Source organism: Poecilia formosa, unplaced genomic scaffold, assembly GCF_000485575.1.
Source record: "Poecilia formosa unplaced genomic scaffold, Poecilia_formosa-5.1.2 Scaffold922, whole genome shotgun sequence".
Lineage (NCBI taxonomy): Eukaryota > Metazoa > Chordata > Actinopteri > Cyprinodontiformes > Poeciliidae > Poecilia > Poecilia formosa.
In genome coordinates, this window is record NW_006800861.1 from 32066 (window position 1) to 52455 (window position 20390).

The window sequence follows — 20390 nt, forward strand, 5'->3', positions numbered from 1 at the left end:
GGGGGGGATCGACTTTTTTGGGGGGCAAAATGAATGTACGTAGCTGGACATAGACAACAACATCGGTAGCCTACAGGCTACTTGTTAAGCTTAAGATGCTGTATTGATATTAGCTAGTCATCTTTTAGCTAACATTACCTGCATCCAACAGCTTTAATCAACTCAGTCGGTTAGTTTGGGGGAAAAACTGTGAAATGTTCTTTGCGTTTTGCTGGTTTGCTGCCATGAGTCTAACACACCTGCGTAGCTCCGCACAGCAGGAGCAGGTCTGCACAGGTGTAAACCCAGCGCGAGCGTCTCAGAGTTCATGTTGTGTTTGAAGGCGGCTCAGAAAAACAGGTTACCACATGATAACAAAGTGACAGAGGACACAGATATGGGAAGTGTGGAAGCCCCTACTGTATCAAATTGACATAGGAATAACAGAGTGTTGGCCATTCTAAGGTAAAAACCAAGCGCATACAGCGTTCATGTTTTTGTTTTTGTTTTTTTTCATCCATCCAGACGGCTTCTCATAATTTAAAAAAAATATTCTTAGCCTGGCCCTAAAACGCCATCGTAGAGGTGAGATAAAACATTTTGCTATTTGTCTTCTAGCTTACCTCAGCACCAAACTCCAATCTCTTCTTCGGTGAATTTGAAAAGTGACAGATCCAAGGGTGAAACTTCAAATTAAAACTTGAAACCTGAATTCACTGGAATTTTTATACAGTTGTTATCATTATACTTCCTAGAACGTATTGCCAACCGGAAGTACATCATTGCGATTTTGTCTATTGAAAACCATGGACTGACAAAATAAACATGTTCAATGCAGAAACTGTTTTTGTTGCTCAGTTATTGAATAAATAGATATGAGGTCAATGATAATTATATTTAATTGTTTTAATTGGTTGTTTAGGTTATGTAATCTATCCAGATTCTTAAAAAGTGCTGTTATACACATTCAGCTTTCAAGAACCCCCTTATTATGCATGTCACTTCTTTACAAATATGAACTGTGAATGCTGACATTGGCGTAGGGGACATCTGTGCATACTGCAACATGTTTTGCATTGAGATGGTATTTTAGGTTTGAATAGCTTTACTACCTTTGTATATAAAAAAACATTCCATAAAAAAAAATAATTGCATTAAAATATTTTATCACATTAAAACATATGCAATTAATTTATTAAAATGAATGTGATGAAGTCCTGGCCCCATTAAATATAAATTATTTTACTCTCTAGTATTTTAACTTTAAACAAGATCACTAAACACATGTCCATTTTAATAAATGCAAATCAAAACAGTTAAATGTCTCATCTGTCTCTGCAGTGACAATGTCGACCAATCTGGAACATCTGGGACAGGTGAGCATGACTTAAAGAGACAAGGTTTTTGAAGTCCATTGGCTTCAGAGACCAATGAATACATACTTTTAAGAGATAAGTTCTGTATCAAATTATATTTTGTAATTGTACAGTTAAGTTTTTACTTAATTTTTGGTTGGTGTTGTTTCTATTTGTGTATTAAGGAAAAATTGCCATCAGAAAGTAAAACTAATTGCTTCTAAGAAGACCAAATAGTTTTTTGTCTCTTCTTAAATTATAAAGCCTCAAATCTTGTGATGCTGAAACAATTATTTGTCAGATCTTGTCATTACTACCCCTGATGATAGTTGATGTTTCAAGACAGAAATGTCCATAGTGTAAACATAATTTGCTGGGGTGACACATTGTGAATCTTATCGCTTTTTAGCTGACTTTAAGTTGTTGCCCAGAAGAAATACAGATATGCCTTAATTCTGAAAGCTTGATGTTGATGATAGCTGGATGCCAGAAGGAAATATGAGTAAATAGTGTGGATTATTGCTGAAAATAAATTCTGAAGAGTGTTGTCAATCATGTTTCAAATATATTATGGTTATTCCTGTTGTTCACATATATTTAATTAAAAAATTACAGGAGGAGATACCAAGGGAAAAAGTGACCTGAAGACAGTAATACTTAAGGAGGTGGGTCAACATAAAAATGACCTGAAAGTCTCTGAGATAGTGACGTTTGAAAGTGGGAAAAAGAGCGTAGTCGAGCTCAAGGACTTATTTACCAATAAATCTGGGTTTCTTAGTAGGTCCACAAATGTGAGAACTGTACTGATGAAAGGAGCTCCTGGTGTTGGTAAAACATTCCAAACTAAAATGTTCATGACCGACTGGGCAAAAGGAAACTCCAATCAACACATAAAGGCTTTAGTGACCTTTGATTTTAAAGACTTGAATACAAAGAAGAATGAAGAACAAAGCATGGAATCTCTGCTGGATGATTTCTTCAGAAAAAAAAAAGTTAATGTTTCCAAAGATAAGAAAAAGATATGTTTTATTCTTGATGGTCTGGAAGAATATGAACTTCCTCTTGACTTTGTACAAAACAAGGAGCTTAAAGACTTGAAGGAAGCAGCATCAATGGATGTGCTGCTAACAAATCTGATCAAAAGAAATCTGCTTCCTGATGCTCATATTTGGATCATTTCTCAACCAAAAGGAGTTGATAAGATTCCTTCTGAATATATTGACAAAACTGTTCAATGTCAAGGTAAGAATATTTGTCTAAGCCAATTACTCTTAATTTAACTTCTATACATTTTTGTTGACTTTGTTCAAAAAGTTATATGATTTTACATCGTTATATAACTTTGCTTTGTTTGATTAGAAACCTATGAGCAACGAAAGAAGTTAGAATCACATCTGAAAACTAGATTTCTGAAAGAAATCAATGATGAAAAAGAAGAAATTAATCATCCAAACCAGGGGACAACAGAACATATCATCAGGAGAGAAAATGGCTCTAAAGAAGAGGAACATAAGCAAAACACGTTTACAAAAGTGAAATCTACTTCTGACATCTTCAAAGATGTTGAAGGAAATCAAACTAGAATCGTGTTGACCATTGGAGAAGCTGGTATAGGGAAATCTTTTCACATGCGAAAATTTATTAAAGAATGGGCTAAAAAGGAAACTGAGAACAGGTCATTTTTCACCAAGATCAGAGGTGCCTTATATAGCCAGGCAAAACCTGTAGAACTTTTGTTTCTAATTGACTTCTCAAAACTCAACTCAACAAAAAATAAAAAAATCAGTTTGTTTGAGCTTCTTAATCACTTCTTTGAGGAGACCAAAAATATCATCATTTGTGACTATTCCCAGTTAAATATTTTATTTCTTTTGGATGGACTCGATGCATATCAACATTGTTTAGACTTTGAAAACAATGAAATCTTGACTGATGTCAGAGAACCAACCTCAATCGACGTGTTACTAACAAACCTTATCAGAGGAAACCTGCTTCCAGAGGCCAAGGTCTGGATAACCTCCCAGCCTCCAGCTGCTGAGAAAATCCCTGATGGCATCATTGACAGACTGACAGAAATACGAGGTAAGATCTGCAGATGCTAATTTCTTACAAATAGATTGAACTTAAATGTTTTTTCTAACATTTAAACTGTCAGCAGTAAAATTACAAAATTTTGACTTTTAGTTAAAATCAAATCAAATTATATTAACATTTATAAACAAATTAGCCATGTAACACTTCAAAATGAGTTTCAATGATGAATCCTTTCCATTCCAGCGAGCCATGAATGTACAATAAATAAGTCACAATGAAATTACTGTGTAGTGCTTAGGCTTCAGGGTGTAAAGTAACTCAGAAACTTACAATTAAGTTTCATTAATTAAAAGTGAAGAAAGTTGATAAAAATCAAGACAGACAAAAATATATTTAAAAAGTACCAATTCTACTCTACATACGATGGATTAAACAAACAATAACTAAGGCTGCATTCACACAACAGGCAAATGTGAAAAAATATATAATTCTGAAAGAAATCTATGTACATTGTAAAACCCGGCAAGTCAAGTTAACTCAAATGAATTGGGGAAACCGATTTCATAAATTGATTTAAGTTTTGCAAGTAAACTATTTTATTTTATTTTATTACGTGATTAGAATCCAAGGAACTCAAAGCAATTAGGATAAGGTAACTCAAATACATTTGTTTAACTCATTTTATTTATTATGTTGCAACTTAAATCATTAACTATGTTAGACAAAAATGCTTTATTTAGTCATACTTATTTAAATGTGTTACATGTTCATATTAAAATTAAGTCATATTAACTTGAAAGATTCATATTTAAACAACTTGGATCTCTACTTGAATTATTCAACCCAAATGGAGAAACCAATTGCACAAAACTGCATGAGTTAGAGGTGGAGGTTCAGGGGGCATTGGGAGGGCAGCACAAACCTGGAACAAACCCATAGGCAAATGGGAGGGAAATTTCATATCAGCACAACAAAATACTCATTCACAAATACACATGAATATTTTGTACCACAAAGACAAATAAGTAATGATTTCATTAACTATGTTTGCATCCATCACAGTAATATTTATATTTTTAACAAAAGTACCCACAAGGGTTGTTTAAGCCAGTCATGTTATTGAGTTTACTTTTTTTTTTTTCTTTTGCAGTTGTGCATAGTTAATGCCGTTGTGTTTTCTTATTTTGTAGTTGTGTTTTTTTTATTATTTTTTGGGGTAATTATGTTTATTGATTTCTGGGCGTAGTTTGCACTTTGGGGCCACTGTAATGGTCGTAAATAGTTTACACAAAAGTCTGACTGTGACTCTATTTAATTAGTAGTATAAAGGGTCACATAAAAAAGAGACTTAAATTAAAACCTGCTGCTAAGAAATAAGTTGTTAAAACTATATTAAATAAAACTGATTAAAAGACTAAAATTTAACAGTTGCCTACTGGATTCCAAAGGGCAATGGGCATCGGTATCGCAAAGTACACTCCAAAGCTCATGCACTGCAATATTGCCATATCCAAAATTGCAAATGTTGTTCACAAAACTCTCCTCTGCATGAGTCCAGTAATATTTCAGCAATATTTCAGCAAAATTCATTGTAACATGGACATACACGTTACAATGGATGTCTGCACTCCCAGTTGCTTTTTCAATTCTCACAGAACTGGCCTGAGCCCATGAAGCTTCAAGGTTGGAAGGTGAAAGGCAGTGCTGTTCCTTTGTGCAGAAGTTGATGTCGCTTTAATAGTAAAATCTTATGACACGCTTCTCATACAGTTATGTAGAGTTACAATGCGTCTCCTGATGTTTATCGGTCCACACAACACGAATGCACGCTTTGCATATCAGGTACTCAGACTTTCCTGGTGTGTTCACTCAGGGCCGGCCCAAACCTTCATGGGGCTCTAAGCGAAATGTGGTTTTGGGGCCTTCTAGTTCTGCTAACAATGTGGACTTGCTGCAATCAGCAGTCCGATCATTAGATCATTCACACACTTGCTATAAACTTATTGAATCTCTGGCAGTGCTGTTTACATACACGTATAATAGGATACATTTATTGGCCAACTGATTTATCGACCAGTTGATTTCTGTGCGCCAATTTCCTTAATTTTGGGGGATCGTGATCAGCCGATACTTACATGTGAAGCCCATCTTATCCCCTAATCTTATCTTCGTCAGCAAAGGTTTATAAATCAGCCTCTGTCCTCTTCTGCTCTGCAGTGAGAGGTTTGACTGACAGACCGGCCCACCAGGTCAGGTCTGCACGTTTTCAGTTAACAATATTCACCTCACTGTTGCCAACTCAGTGACTTTCTTGCTACATTTAGCGGAAAAAAAAATTATATCAGCCAAAATCAAAATCGGCAGGTCAGGCTTTTTAAAGATTGGTAACCAGGGATCGGCCAGAAAACTGCAATCGGTGCAGCCCTACACACATATTCTTGACATTATTTGATTAAATAAATTTATCTTAAGCGTTACTCCAATAGCTAAAATTTTTATTTATACCAGGTGAGTCTTTCTCCCCTGAGAATGTGGACCGGTGCCGGTACTGGACTGATTCTGTGCCTTCGAATGATTTTAACAGAAGTTTCACATAACTTAGAAGTTGATGTAAAATATAATGTTTGTTTTAGCCACAAAATGATTATGCTCAGCAGCAAACAAAATTAAAATAAATAAATAAAAAATAAAATCAGCTCCCCTGAGGGGTCCCCTTAGTGGCCTTGGGCAGGCCCTGAGTTCACTGACAGTCTGCACCATAAAATGTATAAGCACTGCTGTATACATTACAACTTGTACTTTTAATTCAACACATGACTTCAACACAATTCTTGAAAGTTTTGTTAAGAACTTTCCTTGACAAAAATCTATGATCCTAAGTAGATTTTGAGTGATCTGCAGAAACATCTGTAGTTTTAAGTTTTAGTCTGCTGTGTGCTTGGATTTTTACTACATTAAAACACTATAAACAGAAAATTGCATGTTAAGTTTTTACAACATATTCCTTTGTCACACAGGAACAGGTCAAAGTTTGCGATTAGTAGTCTTTTATTACGTGTTTTATATTTTTTCAAAAGAACATATAATATAAAATTATTTCAAAAGTATTTAATCTATGTTTTTGTTTATTTACATTTTATTTTTTTCAGAGAGGCCTGATATCAGAAGTCAAAGAAAACTCAAAAGTCAATTAAAAGATCAGTTTACCAGTGTGTCTGAAGGGATTGATGGACAGAAGACCTCAGCTCTTCTCAACGAGGTTTTCACTGACCTCTACATCACAGAAGGAGAAAATGCTCAAAATGAAGCCATGCAGGTTCAGGATGCAAAGTTCAAAACAACAAATAAAGAAACATCTATTAAATACTGTGACATCTTCAGACCTGCAAATAGTAATCAAAACATTAAGACTGTCCTTACCGTTGGAGTGGCAGGAGTAGGAAAAACATTCGCCTCAATGAAGTACATACTTGACTGGGCAGAGAGCAAAGCAACAGAAAACATATTTTTCATTTTTCCACTTCCTTTCCGAGAGCTAAATCTGAGAGCAGATAAAGAACACAGTCTAGAAGATCTGATTCATCAGTTCTTCCCAGCAATGAAAACATCTGAAATAACTGACTATGACAAGTACAATATTCTGATTGTTCTGGATGGTTTTGATGAATGTCGTCTTGATCTTGAGTTCAAAACCATCAATAAATGTAGTGATGTCAGAACACCAACCTCAATAAATGTTCTGTTGTCAAATCTCATCCTGGGAAATTTGCTCCCTGAAGCTCAAATCTGGATCACCTCTCGACCTGCAGCATCCAATGACATTCCTCCAGAAAAGGTTGATCGAATGACAGAAGTGAGAGGATTTAATGATGAGCAAAAGGAAAAATATTTTATGAAGCGATTCAGTGATGAGAAGGTGGCTGAAAAAATCTGGTCATATGTGAAGAAATCAAGATGTCTTTACATGATGTGTCGCATTCCTGTTTTCTGTTGGATCACATCAAAGGTTTTGGAGGACTTTATTAAAAGACACCAAGATGATGAACTGCCAAAAACTCTGACTGACATGTACACACGTTTCCTTTTGCTCCAGCGCAGACAGACAAAAGTAAAATATAATACAGATCAGTCAACATCTGAAACAATCCTATCTTTGGGAAAACTTGCTTTCAAAGGACTAGAGGAGAAGAACCTTCTCTTCACTGAAGAAGACTTGACCAGTTGTGGGACTGATGTAACCAAAGCTGCTGTTTTCTCTGGGTTGTTAACTCAGATCAAACGAGAAAATCATGATCTATACAACAAGAAGATGTTTTGCTTTGTCCATCAAAGCATTCAAGAGTTCATGGCAGCTCTCCATGTCTGCCACTCATTTAACAACAAAGGGGAAAATGTGTTCACAGAATCCACCTCAGCAACCTCTGGCCTTACTGCCTCAGAGTTTTATAAGAAAGCAGTGGACAAGGCTTTTGAGAGTGAACATGGGGACTGGGACATGTTCCTTCGCTTCCTAGTGGGTCTCTCTCTGGAATCTAATCAGGATCTACTTCAGGATCTGATAGATAAAAGTGAAAAACACAAAGATGCTAGTAAGGAAGCAGCAGAGTACATCAAGAAGAAGACCAGAGAGAACAACAATGACCCAGATAAAAACCGTAATCTTTCCCACTGTCTTAATGAGCTGAATGACCACACCCTCATTCAAGAAATCAAAAAGTATCTTAATTCAGAAGAAAAACCTTTAGAAACACTCAATGCTTCTCAGTGGTCAGCTTTAAACTTTGTGCTGCTGAAATCAGATGAAAACCTTGAAGTGTTTGATCTTAAGAAATACCTGAAATCAGAGAAAGTTCTTCAGGGAATGATGCCAGTGGTCAAAGTCTCAAAATCTACTTTGTAAGTATTTTTATAAAAACTGTAAAATGCTCCTTTTGTAGAGCTCTCATGTAGAGTCTATTATATGCCACTACTTCAGAATAATGCTTCATATTACTTTCTTCACTGTGAACAAATGATTGTTATACATGAGAGTTATGGCTTTTTCCATTGGGGGTGGGATTTTAGTTTGACCACAAAGACATGATAACTTGTCTTTTACTGTTGTTTAAAACAAAACTCATACTTTGTTCCTTTACTGTTGTCCTTTATTATTTTAGGAGAAAATCACACATGGGTTTGTCAAATTAACTTAATTGTTTTCATGGATCTTTTTACAGATTGAGTTGGTGTGAGCTCTCTGAAGAATCTTGCAATGGTCTGACATCATCAGTGCTAACCAAACCATCCTCAAATCTCACTGTGTTGGACCTGAGTCATAATGATTTGATGGATGCTGGAGTGATGCGACTTGCTGATGGGTTGAAAAATGTGAACTGTAAACTTGAGACTCTCAAGTAGGTTTTTCAGTTATCAATTAAAGTAATATAACAACCAGTGTTATAGTTAGCCACTAGTTTGAGTTTATAAACTAGTTTGTCTTGAGATTTAAAGTTATTCTATGTGTTCGCAATTCTTGTTAGTGGTAAGTGTCAATATAATTCAACAATCCTATGAAAATAGTACTAAGAGGGATAGAACTAAAGTTGAGAGATGAGCATGTATAAATGAAATAATTTGAAAGTCTTCCCTTAAGGGTGACGGTGGGTCAGGAGGTCAGGAGGTCAGAGTTTATCCTGGAACTGGTAGGTTTCTAGTTTGAACACCATTGTGTTGTGGTTAAGACACGTCACCTGACTTGCCTGCTGGTGGTCAGAAAACCCGGTGACCCTGGTGAATGGCAGCTTCTCCTCTGTTAGACTGTTTTAGGGAGGCTGTGGCTACAATGTAGTAACTTGCCACCATCAGTGTGTGTGTGTGAATGGGTGAATGATCAAATGTGGTATGAAGCACTATGGGGTCCAATGGACTTGATAATGTGCTAGAGAAGTTCAGACCATTTACCATTTAAACTATAATCAGGTTTTACACAAAATTACTCTAAAAGACTGTAAAATGTCATGTTGGAAGCAATCTATGAGGAAGTAATCAATGGATTTATTGTTGTCAAAAAATATAAGCTGCAGTATTGTAATATTTTAAGACACTTTATACTCTTATTATTTGCAGGCCATAACCTTTAAAATTAGAATAAAGGACTTTTATTCTTTTTTATATAGAAAATATATAAAGTCCTGAACTTTTGTATCACCATCAAATTTTGCTGAGCTCTATTTCTAATCCAAAACTGTGTCTTTGTGCAGGTTGGCAGGATGTCAGGTGACAGAGAGAGGCTGCATTTCTCTGGCTGAAGCTATTAAGTCCAATAGACCCTCATCTCTTAAACACTTGGACCTGAGATACAATCACCCTGGAAACAAAGGGATGAGGGCTCTCAATGCAATAGTTGAGGATCCAAACAAGAAACTTGAGACAGTGAAGTGAGTAAATAAATCAGACATTACTTAGTATTATTATTACATTTGTAGAAAAATAGCTTAATCTAATATATGATGCACCGTGTCTGAGTAGAGGCTTTTAAACAGCAATCAGGTATTTATGATGGATCCCACTGTTACTTGTCTTGCTATGCTTAGCTGAATATGTAAATAAATATTATAGTTCAAGAACTAGTGGAATAATATATAAAGACTTTCTGATTTATTTTCCAAAATAAAATAAAATGAATCTCTCTTGTCTTACTCTGCACAGCTTTGACTATGAAGGAAAAATTCGACTAAAACCTGGTTGGAGTAAATGTAAGCTGTGTTTTTTTTTCCCTCAACACTTTCACATTTTTATTCCAAGATGAAACATGTTTATCTGAAAATGAAGTTTAGAACGGCTTAATAATGATCAGTACAATAATGATCATAGTAATACGTAAATATGATTTTATATATCAGGAAATCACAAAATACTAAATGACTTGTAATTCTCCAAATTTAGCAGATTTAATATTTAAAGGTATGGATTCACAATGGTAAAAACAGTACACATTCTGAAACTGTCATTGTTTACATTTTCTCAAAGCCTGATTGATTTTCTTCTTGAACACTTTCAGATGGACCAGATCTTATGTTTGATGAGACCACAGCAAGCAGACGGCTTGTTCTGACTGAAAACAACAAAAAAGCGATGACTCATAATGATGTCAAGAAGCTGGAAACGCGAAATACAAGTGACAAAAGGTTCAAGAGGACCCAGGTATTTTGTGATGAAGGCCTGAAACGACTTTCTTACTGGGAAGTGGAATGGAAAGGCGTGGTGGGAATTGCTGTGGCATATAAAGATCTGGGTCGAGGCCAGGGTAGTGATAGTGGTCTGGGAACCAATGACAAGTCCTGGAGTTTGCTCTGCTCCAAGACTGGATACAAAGCCATGCATAAAAATACAGAAGTAGAAATCAAAGTCCCTCCTTGCAACAAAATAGGTGTGTTACTTGACTGGGAAGGAGGAACTCTAAGTTACTACAGTATATCATCAGAGAAGCGGAGCTTGATTCATACGTTCAAAGCAAAATTCAGAGCAGAGCTTTTTCCAGCCTTCTGGTTCGAGAAAGGTTCTGTGACTTTGTGTGACCTGTAGATTTATGAGAGCACAAGTTAGAAAGACTGGAAGCACTTAGAGTGGTGTGAAAAAGTGTTTGCCCCCTTACTGATTTCACTTTTTTTTGTATATTTGTTACACTTCAGTGTTTCTCTGCATGTTGGCATGATATCTAGCTTTTAATTATCTTTTGGTTTACTTCACTTTGCATAAAGATTCTGTTCAAGTGATGTCTTGTTTGGGAGTAGGTGTGGCATTAAACAGTCCCAGGTGTGACAAGAGACAGTGAATTCAGGTGTGATGGACCACAGGTGTGGGAGGCAATCACTTTCACTAGGGCCATGTAGGTTTTTACTTTTGTGCATTTTGTGTTTACTTGTGTTATCTATGACTAATAAGTAAATTGTTTTTATGTTCTGAAACACTGAAGTGTGACAAATTATGTAAAAAAAAAATTTAATCAGGAAAGGGGCAAGGGTGGGTGGAAAGAGTCCCAGAACTTAGTGGACAGAAGAAAGTACTGTTGTTCTACTTAAAATAATGAATATTTTTAATACTACATTCAGTGTTTAGGCTGTTTAGGTTCACAGGCATGAAAGTACCTGACCACACAGTCTGAATTTATTAATGTAGACATTGATGGACATGCGGATTGCCAAAGAACTACAATATATGTCAAGTAGCTTGAACATATAATTATTGTGCACCATTCAATTAATACGATTTAACATTACTGTAATCTATGCCACAGTTTCCGATTGTTTGTTACTCCAATCTGTCAAAATTACATTGCTTGTCAAAGACAAATCTAATGACTCGAACAAAGAGAACAAAACTAAAACTTCTTTATAATATGTTTTGATCAAAGAAATGTGTTTTATGTTTGTGGTTAATGGGATGTGAGAACTAAAATAAAAGTAGATTTTAAAGCATCTCTTTTAAGACTGCATATTTTGTATTATGTGAAATATTTTTTCCTCTGAGTTTGATATCACTGTTAAGACAGGCTTCTGTGCTTTTACTTTAAACCAGTAACATTAAAATGTAACTGTTTTTATTACTTCTGAAATTACCATGTACATTTTCAATTTTAACAAATACAAGCCTGATATTTAAACTATTTGATGAAATCCAGAATATTTTGAATTGTACCCTTTTATTCTGTGTTGAAAACAAATTTGCTGATTCATAAAACTGACATTTAGCTTTGTTTTCCCTTTCCTCAGAAAATATGTATTTAAAAAATTATATTTTCCAAGACATTTGTGAATATATTTTGTTTAACTTGTTGTTTACTGTCTTTTTTGATATGAAGTAATTATAATCTTTGAAAATATAAACATGTGCTATGTATAGTTAATAAATAACTATTTTCTACGAAGCCCTGTCTGTGTATGTGCAGGCGTGTGTGCATGGGGGTGCTTGTGTGTGTGTGTATTTTGGAACAATATCATCCAGGTAGTGTTTTAATGAAAAGCACTCGGGTTTATTGGGAACACTGTCAGCTCTGAGTTCTGAAAACTTGCTCTTATACCTTAGTCCAGTGCTTCAGTTCTTGTCCTCATGTACCATTGCCCTGCGACTAACAACTAAACCCTACCCCACTCCTTTCCTGCTACTCATCACACTCAAAGACAGCAGAGAGCAAGAGGCAGGGTGTGAGCANTAAACATGAACAGGTCAGGTATTTAAGAGAGTGATGGTGTGTTAGAAGAAAATTAATTCAGCAGCTCATTCAGTGATGAATTTTCCAGACTCCTTCTTCTTCCTTAAAGTGAACAAAGCCAATACTGATGGCAGTCTGGACTTATTCTGGTTTGAGATAAACTGACTGGTCAGGGCCTTTTCTTTGAAGATATTTTTATTTCTTAATTGAATGTAAGTTGACCTTCTCGTTAAGTTTTGCAGAAAAAAATTGACAGATTGAAGAATATATATTAATACAGAATAAAGTTACTGAGTAATACATGCTTTCTGTTTAACAGAAACACGTTAAACAGCAGCAGGTCTTTTGAAAACCTGCTGCTTTTCAAAAGACCTGAACTTTACTGTCTCAGCTTTTTGTTTTGTTGATTTTATTCTCGTAATTTCAAAAAATAAATTCTTAGCCTGGCACTAAAATTCCATTGTAGATGTGAAACATTTGTTAATGCCAGATATTTTATTTAATCAGATTGTAAAAATTGATTTTTATTTGCTAGAGCTTATAAAACCATTTTGCTGGTTGTCTTCTAGGTTACCTCAGCACCAAAGTACGAACTCTTCTTCAGTGAATTTGAAAAGTGACAGATCCAAGGATGACACTATAAACTTTGTCAGTAAAAATCAAAGGTAAGACGCTTTGGTAATATTTCATGTATTTTCTTAGTAAAACACAACAAAAAATAGTACAAAGTACACTAGCTATGGTGTTATACCACTGAATTCTGCTCAAAACATAGTTCATAGCTTTTAAGACTTTTGAAAATTATTTTAATGCAAAGAGCATTATTTCCTTTGTGAAATAATCAAAAGTAGAAAAATAGAAAAGATAACAGGACATAATTTAAATAAAAACCAAGTAGATACCTTCAAATTGAAAGTCATGCCCTGTTCATTATGAGTTTATATAAACACTTTAGATAATGTAGGAAAACCTTCATCAAATAACTTGCACTTTGTTTTCTTTGAAGACATAATTATTTCTTATTTGAATGGAAATTGATATTCTTGGTACATTTTGCCGAATGAAATTGACAGATTGAAGAATATATAGAAATACAGAACATATAGAAAACATTTTTTTTTCAATATTTTTGTTTAATTCTGTCCAATCTGACGTTTTTGACGTTTTTCTAAGGAAAATTTTTCACCTGAACTTCACTTTCTGAGCTGTTTTTGTTTTGTTGTTGGTTTTATTAAACACTACCCAATTTACTTATGTGGACAATACTTAAATGCACATCTAAGTATTATTCATATCTGCTTCTTCTGATTAAATCTGTTTGTAACTAAATGATTACAAATAAGACGGGGGTTTCGATTTTTTTCTTTGTTCAGCCTTTGAAGTGAATCAGCCAACAAAATTCGGGAAGCTTTTCATGTGTAATATCATGTTTTGGTCATTTGTGTTTTACACAATATTGTTCTACAAAAATCAGAATAATAAAAGTTAAGATCACTGAATAGATGTTGGGATCTGTGATTTCTGTGTGGTTCTTTGGGTTTTTCTGTGTTAGTCCAGTTTTCCCCTGTGAATCTGTCTTCCCTGTTTGCTCCCAGCTGTATCCAGTTCCCTGATTACCTTCCCTGTGTATTTAACCCCACCTGTTGTCTTTGTCGGATCCTTGTCGTGTGCTATGTCGTCAGTCTGTTCCCTGTGCAGTCTCTGTTTTGGACTTATCATTAAAATTCATTATTTTCATCATCATCCTGGGCCTGCCTGCGTCTCATCTCACCTCACCAAAAACCTGAACCATGACAATAGAAAAACAAAATGAAATCAGTTTTTGCAAACAAACCTTAAACTGTGTAAGTCAAAAATAATTAGTGTTAGGAGAAAAAAGTACAGATAATCAAATAATAATAGAACTAAATTATTCCTTTTATTGGAAATATGTACTACAGTGTTTTGGTTTTAGAAACAGGTCTGGCACAAGGATCCAATATTCTGATCAAAAGACATAAAAATAACAATTTTTTCTTTTGTGTTTTAGCTCACAGGATGACAACGGACCAGAGCCTCCTGGACCAACTGGTGTTTATATGTCTGACAATGGGTCAAGGTAAGATATGTAAGAAAAGCATTCACAGACTAAAGGTTAATTTGATACACAAAAACTCTTTGCTGCCAGAAGATTAACATATTTTTTAATGTAACAAACTGATGCTGACATAGTGACTCCAAGTGGGATGAGATCTATAAACCATGTTGTTCTGTAGGAAGAGTTTAGATGGATCACTTTGTTTCTTTTTTATTAGGGAAGATAAACTGTCAGTATATAGCTGATGTGAGTCGTCACTTCAGTTTCTGTTTCTTGAACAAAAGAAAAGATAAAAATCATTGCTTAAACCAGTGGTTCCCAAATTTTTTCTGGCCCCCCCTATGGATTACAAATAGCTGACTGGTTGAACGACGTTTGTGTGTGGTGGGGAGGATTCTTAGAGACTCCCTCTGTCTAAGAATGTGGGGGGGGATCGACTTTTTTGGGGGGCAAAATGAATGCCAGTAGCCTACAGGCTACTTGTTAAGCTTAAGGTGCTGTATTGATATTAGCTAGTCATCTTTTAGCTAACATTACCTGCATCCAACAGCTGTTAGTTCCCCCAAACTAACTCAGTCGGTTAGTTTGGGGGAAAAACTGTGAAANATTGCCCTGCGACTAACAACTAAACCCTACCCCACTCCTTTCCTGCTACTCATCACACTCAAAGACAGCAGAGAGCAAGAGGCAGGGTGTGAGCATCACATGCATGACCATGATTGAACAAAACAATAAAAAAAATCATACAGAAATTCTGTCTCATCCAAGAATTTCAGGAAGCCAGAAATGCATCAGAGGCTGGAGACACGGGAGGCGATGTCACTCCCTCTCCATTCATTCCATCCATTCGAAACTCAACTGTGCTCCTCCAGCTAAGCCATCAGCAAAATTTATGCATGTGAAATTTCAAGCTTGTACATATAGACGTGCACACAGGTGTGTGTCTTAATTAGCCGCTGAACTAGAAGCTTAACAACATTTCACTGATTTATCTAAAACTTATGAGGCAGTCATGTATATAATTAACACTAAATCTACTGTCAACCACAGTTAGTCTGAGACAAAACTGAACCTGGTGAAAAAAACTAGCTTCCAAATTACAGTACATCATAAGCACAACAATCACTATCAAGATAGGCACAACTTACCTTACATTTGCATGTCCATACTTAATCAAAATTAAATTTTTATTCATTGGATGTAAAACTTGCTACATTTTTTTTTGATAATTCTTCAAGTAATAAATAAGGACATAGGATTATAGAGGACAAGGTGATGTTACACATTCTAGAAATACATGCAAACTCAGCACAAAAGAATAAAATCACCACAATCTAAACTGCAATAAAAAGTGTCTGAACTGGTAACTTATTTACATAAAGTAAATGCATAATTTCATTAGAAAATCAATGTAGTGATTTACTTATGAAATGATTAACAAATCTGTAGGAATTTATTGTCCACAGCTATTTTCTAATACTATCATTTTATTGACACTTATCATGAAACATAATCTCTCTTTCCATAAAGATAAGAGTACTGTCTTTGTGCTGAGAGGAAAACATCCTGCTGAATACTATCAATCAATTGATCAAGTTTATTTGTATAGGACATTTCAACAAGGCAGTTCAAAGTGCTTTACATCATAAAAACAGTCATAAGACACAGTCAACAATTGAATGATAACATTTTGTCTTGTGGCAGCGTTTAACATAAGAATATTTATCAAAGTTTCATTTATAATGTTTCAAAAGCAGCTTTTAGATCTGCTAAGCTCATTTCAGACAAAGGTTATATGGAGGAATGAACAACCATGTCAAGATGGAGGGAGAAAATGTGGACAGAGCCAGTGTTTAGATATTAAAAGCTGTCAGGATCTGAGTTGGTATTCTTTACATTGTCTTAGATTTGTTTTTTACATATGAATACCTAAAAGTAAAATATTTTTAAAAGAATGCGTTTACTTATGAATTGTTTGTTTCTTTTTTCAATATTTATAAAAACCTTGGACTTCCAAGTCCAAGGTTTTTATTTCATTATTGATGTTCCATTCTTACTGGAACATGAAAAAAAAAAAAAATATATATATATATATATATATATATATTTATTATTTTATCTCCTGAAACTGTGAAGTCTGGAAGACACAGGAAACAAAGACCCACTATTCACATATTTTGTTATTACTGTGTTAACAAGATATTATACATAGAACAGAGTTTATTGATCATCCTTCATTTGACACTGAAAAAGAACATTAAGACAATGCAAAGTAGAAAATAATATACAGCTACAACACAAGGTTAGTGCAGAATAATACACTTTGATGTGAATTTGATGTGCACTAAAAGGGGATAGTATAAAACAAGTGACCTGTAAGAAGTCTGTTATTGCAGTTTTGAGCTTAACTGTGGTTTATAGGCTTACATTAAAAGAAATCTCCCTGCTTGACTCTCCTACTGCATGATTTATGACAGGAAATGTTCTTGGATTTAGATATCAAGGCCAAAGTTCCTTATTGTACAGCTCTGATGCTGTTAAATATTAATAACTTTTTTGCAGACTGTTGGAACTGACTTTGATCATAAATCTTAAGACCTTCATACAGTTCAGATGTTTTCCCTTTTCATAGAGATTGCTACTTTTTCGGTGTCTGACTGTGTTTTTGCAAGAAGAGAAAGAAAAAAGATTGAAGCAAGATGTCGAGTATGAAGTAACAAATTAAGATAAAATATAAAGCTACTGAAAAGTGAGGAGATCCAAAACAAAATGTCTGAGGAAGAGGATGGGATCATGTCAGGTGGCAGGTAAGTGAAGCTTTTTTGTTTTCAGTCAAATCTTTTCTAAAAAACTTCCTCAAGAGAAAAAAGTAATATGGTAAACTGATCATTTGGATTTTCCAAAATTTTATTGAACTGAAGAATGAATGTAAAATTCAGAACATAGGTGAAGAAAATGACAAGCTTAATTGTAAGGTGTTTACTTTAAACTTTGTGAACTCTCATTTAAAAAGAAAAAAAGATTTTGGTCAAGTATGAGCAGTGTAAATGGAGGAAAGTCTTACTGTAATATTGTCATATCTTAAAACTTAAAGACCGTTCTGTTCAAAGACTACTTGACAAATCAATTCCATTCCTTGAATCTGCAAACTTTGTTACAATATGCAGCAACTTGCCTAAAAGTAGTTAAACATAATTTTAGTGGTATTAATCTGGCATATTTGGAAAAACACCCACAAATTCTACAGTTTGTTTGTTTGTAGACACTGAGACACTAGTTCCAAATGAGATTATGTAATGGTTTCTTAATTTAATCTAATTGACCGTCTTGTTAACTTTTGCAGAAACAAATTAACAGATTGAAGAATATATATAGTAATACAGATTGAAGTTACTGAATAATACATGGCTTTTGTTTAATTCTGTCCAACCTGCTGTTTTTGAAAGGAAAATCTTTAACTTTGAACTTTACTTTCTGAGCTGTTGTTGTTTTGCTGTTGGTTTTATTAAATACTGCCCCCAGTTTAGTTATAGCAGTAATTTTCAGGCTGAGGATCATTTAACCCATCTAAAGAGCACTCACAGACCATTTAATTTCAAATTGTGAGTTGTGTTCAGAAAGAGTGTTTTCCACTGATGTCAAACACATGGAAATCAAAATAAAGTTGTTCTTTACTACCAAGTGTTGTGTGCATTAATAACATTTTGGACTATTTGTATTTTTAGAAGCACAATAAAAGAAAAACAGACTTGAATTGCTTTGGCACAAAGGAAAAATCCTTTTCCGCACCATTAAATATAAAAATTATCCACTCTGTCATTCATTTATTTTTTGTATTTAATTACTTTGATAATTTTAATAAAATAAAAATAACAGATCTTGGCAGGTAAACATAGCATTATATTGTTGAGCCTTTATGACGTTGTTCTCATGATATTATGATTTTATTCTTTAAATTGAAAAATTAATTCTCAGCCTGGCACTAAAATTCCATTATAGATGTGAGATGTTTGTTAATGCCACATATTTTATTCAATCATTTTGTAAAAATGTATAGTTTAAGGGGAAAACTGATTTTGATTTGCTAGAGCTTATAAAACCATTTTGCTGGTTGTCTTCTAGGTTACCTCAGCACCAAACTACGAACTCTTCTTCAGTGAGTTTGAAAAGTGACAGATCCAAGGATGATCCTATAAACTTTGACAGTGAAGATCAAAGGTAAGACGCTTTGGTAATGTTTTATGTATTTTCTTAGTAAAACACAATAGAAAGTAGTACAAAGTACAATAGTTATGGTGGTTTAGTAGTGAATTCTGCCCAATAGATAGTTCATAACTTTTGAAAATTATTTTAATGCAAAGAGCATTATGTTCTTTGTGAAATAATCAAAAATAGAAAAATAGAAAAGATAACAGGACATAATTTAAATAAAAACCAAGTAGATAGCTTCAAATTGAAAGTTATTCCCTGTTTTTTATGAGTTTAAATGAACATGTTAAATAATGTAGGAAAACAAACATCAAACAACTTGCACTGAAAAAAAAATCAGAATCACAATCTGGTTTATTGGCTAAGTTTGTAATCTACACAAGTAGTTTGATTCTAGATAGCACTATATCTCAAACAGCAGGAGGAAAAAAATACAAAAATCATTTATAAAAAAAAGAAATGTATATAAAACACAGATCAATTTTATTAATGCAAAAAATGTACAGCACACAAGACACAGCAGTGTGATTAATGTTAATACCATAAGGAGCACCGATTGTTGTATAAATTAATTCAGTAAACATGAACAGGTCAGGTATTTAAGAGAGTGATGGTGTGTTAGAAGAAAATTAAGTCAGCAGCTCATTCAGACTCCTTCTTGTTCTTTAAAGTGAACAAAGTCAATACTGATGGCAGTCTGGACTTATTCTGGTTTGAGATAAACTGACTGGTCAGGGCCTTTTCTTTGAAGATATTTTTATTTCTTAATTGAATGTAAGTTGACCTTCTCGTTAAGTTTTGCAGAAAGAAATTGACAGATTGAAGAATATATATTAATACAGAATAAAGTTACTGAGTAATACATGCTTTCTGTTTAACAGAAACACGTTAAACAGCAGCAGGTCTTTTGAAAACCTGCTGCTTTCAAAAGACCTGAACTTTACTGTCTCAGCTGTTTTTGTTTTGTTGTTGGTTTTATTAAACACTGCCCAATTTACTTATGTCAGTAAGTTTTCAGGCCAAGGATCACTTAACTTATCAAAGAAACACTCACAGACCACTTAATTTGAAATTGCCCCCACAATGACACAACATATTAATATGTACAACTTGAAATGAAAGTATTAGTCTTTTAATGTACTTATTGTTGTTTTCTTTGTTTATCCTAATGATAAAGCTGATGCTGTTTGGAAAATGAGAACGGCCACAACAAAGTCATGAACAAGTCGACCAAGACATTTTGAGTTATTTCCAGATTCTGAAAGAGTGCATACTAACTTTTCCAGTGATGTCAAACACATGGAAATCAAAATGAAGTTATTTACTATCAAGTTTTGTGTGCATTAATAACATTTTGTATTTTGTATTTGTATTTTTAGAAGCACAATAAAAGAAAAACAGACTTGAATTGCTTTGGCACAAAGGAAAAATCCTTTTCTGCACCATTAAATATAAAAATTATCCACTCTGTCATTAATTTATTTTTTGTATTTAATGACTTTAATAATTTTAATAAAATAAAAATAACAGATCTTGACAGGTAAAC

At 34.2% G+C, this 20390-nt stretch overlaps 2 protein-coding genes and 1 long non-coding RNA gene across 3 annotated transcripts in view; all 3 read left to right on the top strand.

Annotated features, from left to right (window-relative positions):
* Nucleotides 1-1324: 1324 nt before the first annotated feature.
* Nucleotides 1325-12113, top strand: LOC103132096 (protein NLRC3-like). The gene is made up of 8 exons (XM_007543846.2): nt 1325-1355; nt 1950-2576; nt 2694-3416; nt 6518-8264; nt 8585-8761; nt 9608-9784; nt 10056-10102; nt 10408-12113. The coding sequence occupies exons 2-8, from the start codon at nt 2141-2143 to the stop codon at nt 10929-10931; spliced, it is 3831 nt and encodes a 1276-aa protein (XP_007543908.1). The 5' UTR covers nt 1325-1355; nt 1950-2140; the 3' UTR covers nt 10932-12113.
* A 1000-nt stretch (nt 12114-13113) lies between these two features.
* LOC103132093 (protein NLRC3-like) overlaps nt 13114-20390 on the top strand; it is an 11788-nt gene continuing 4511 nt past the window's right edge. The window contains exons 1-2 of the mRNA XM_016667148.1: nt 13114-13223; nt 14588-14656. Coding sequence (XP_016522634.1) covers nt 14637-14656 — 20 coding nt within the window. The 5' untranslated portion in view covers nt 13114-13223; nt 14588-14636. The remainder of the gene's footprint in view (nt 13224-14587; nt 14657-20390) is intronic.
* LOC107835018 (uncharacterized) overlaps nt 17272-20390 on the top strand; it is a 5435-nt gene continuing 2316 nt past the window's right edge. The window contains exons 1-2 of the long non-coding RNA XR_001660847.1: nt 17272-17442; nt 18758-18853. This is a non-coding gene — a long non-coding RNA (uncharacterized LOC107835018). The remainder of the gene's footprint in view (nt 17443-18757; nt 18854-20390) is intronic.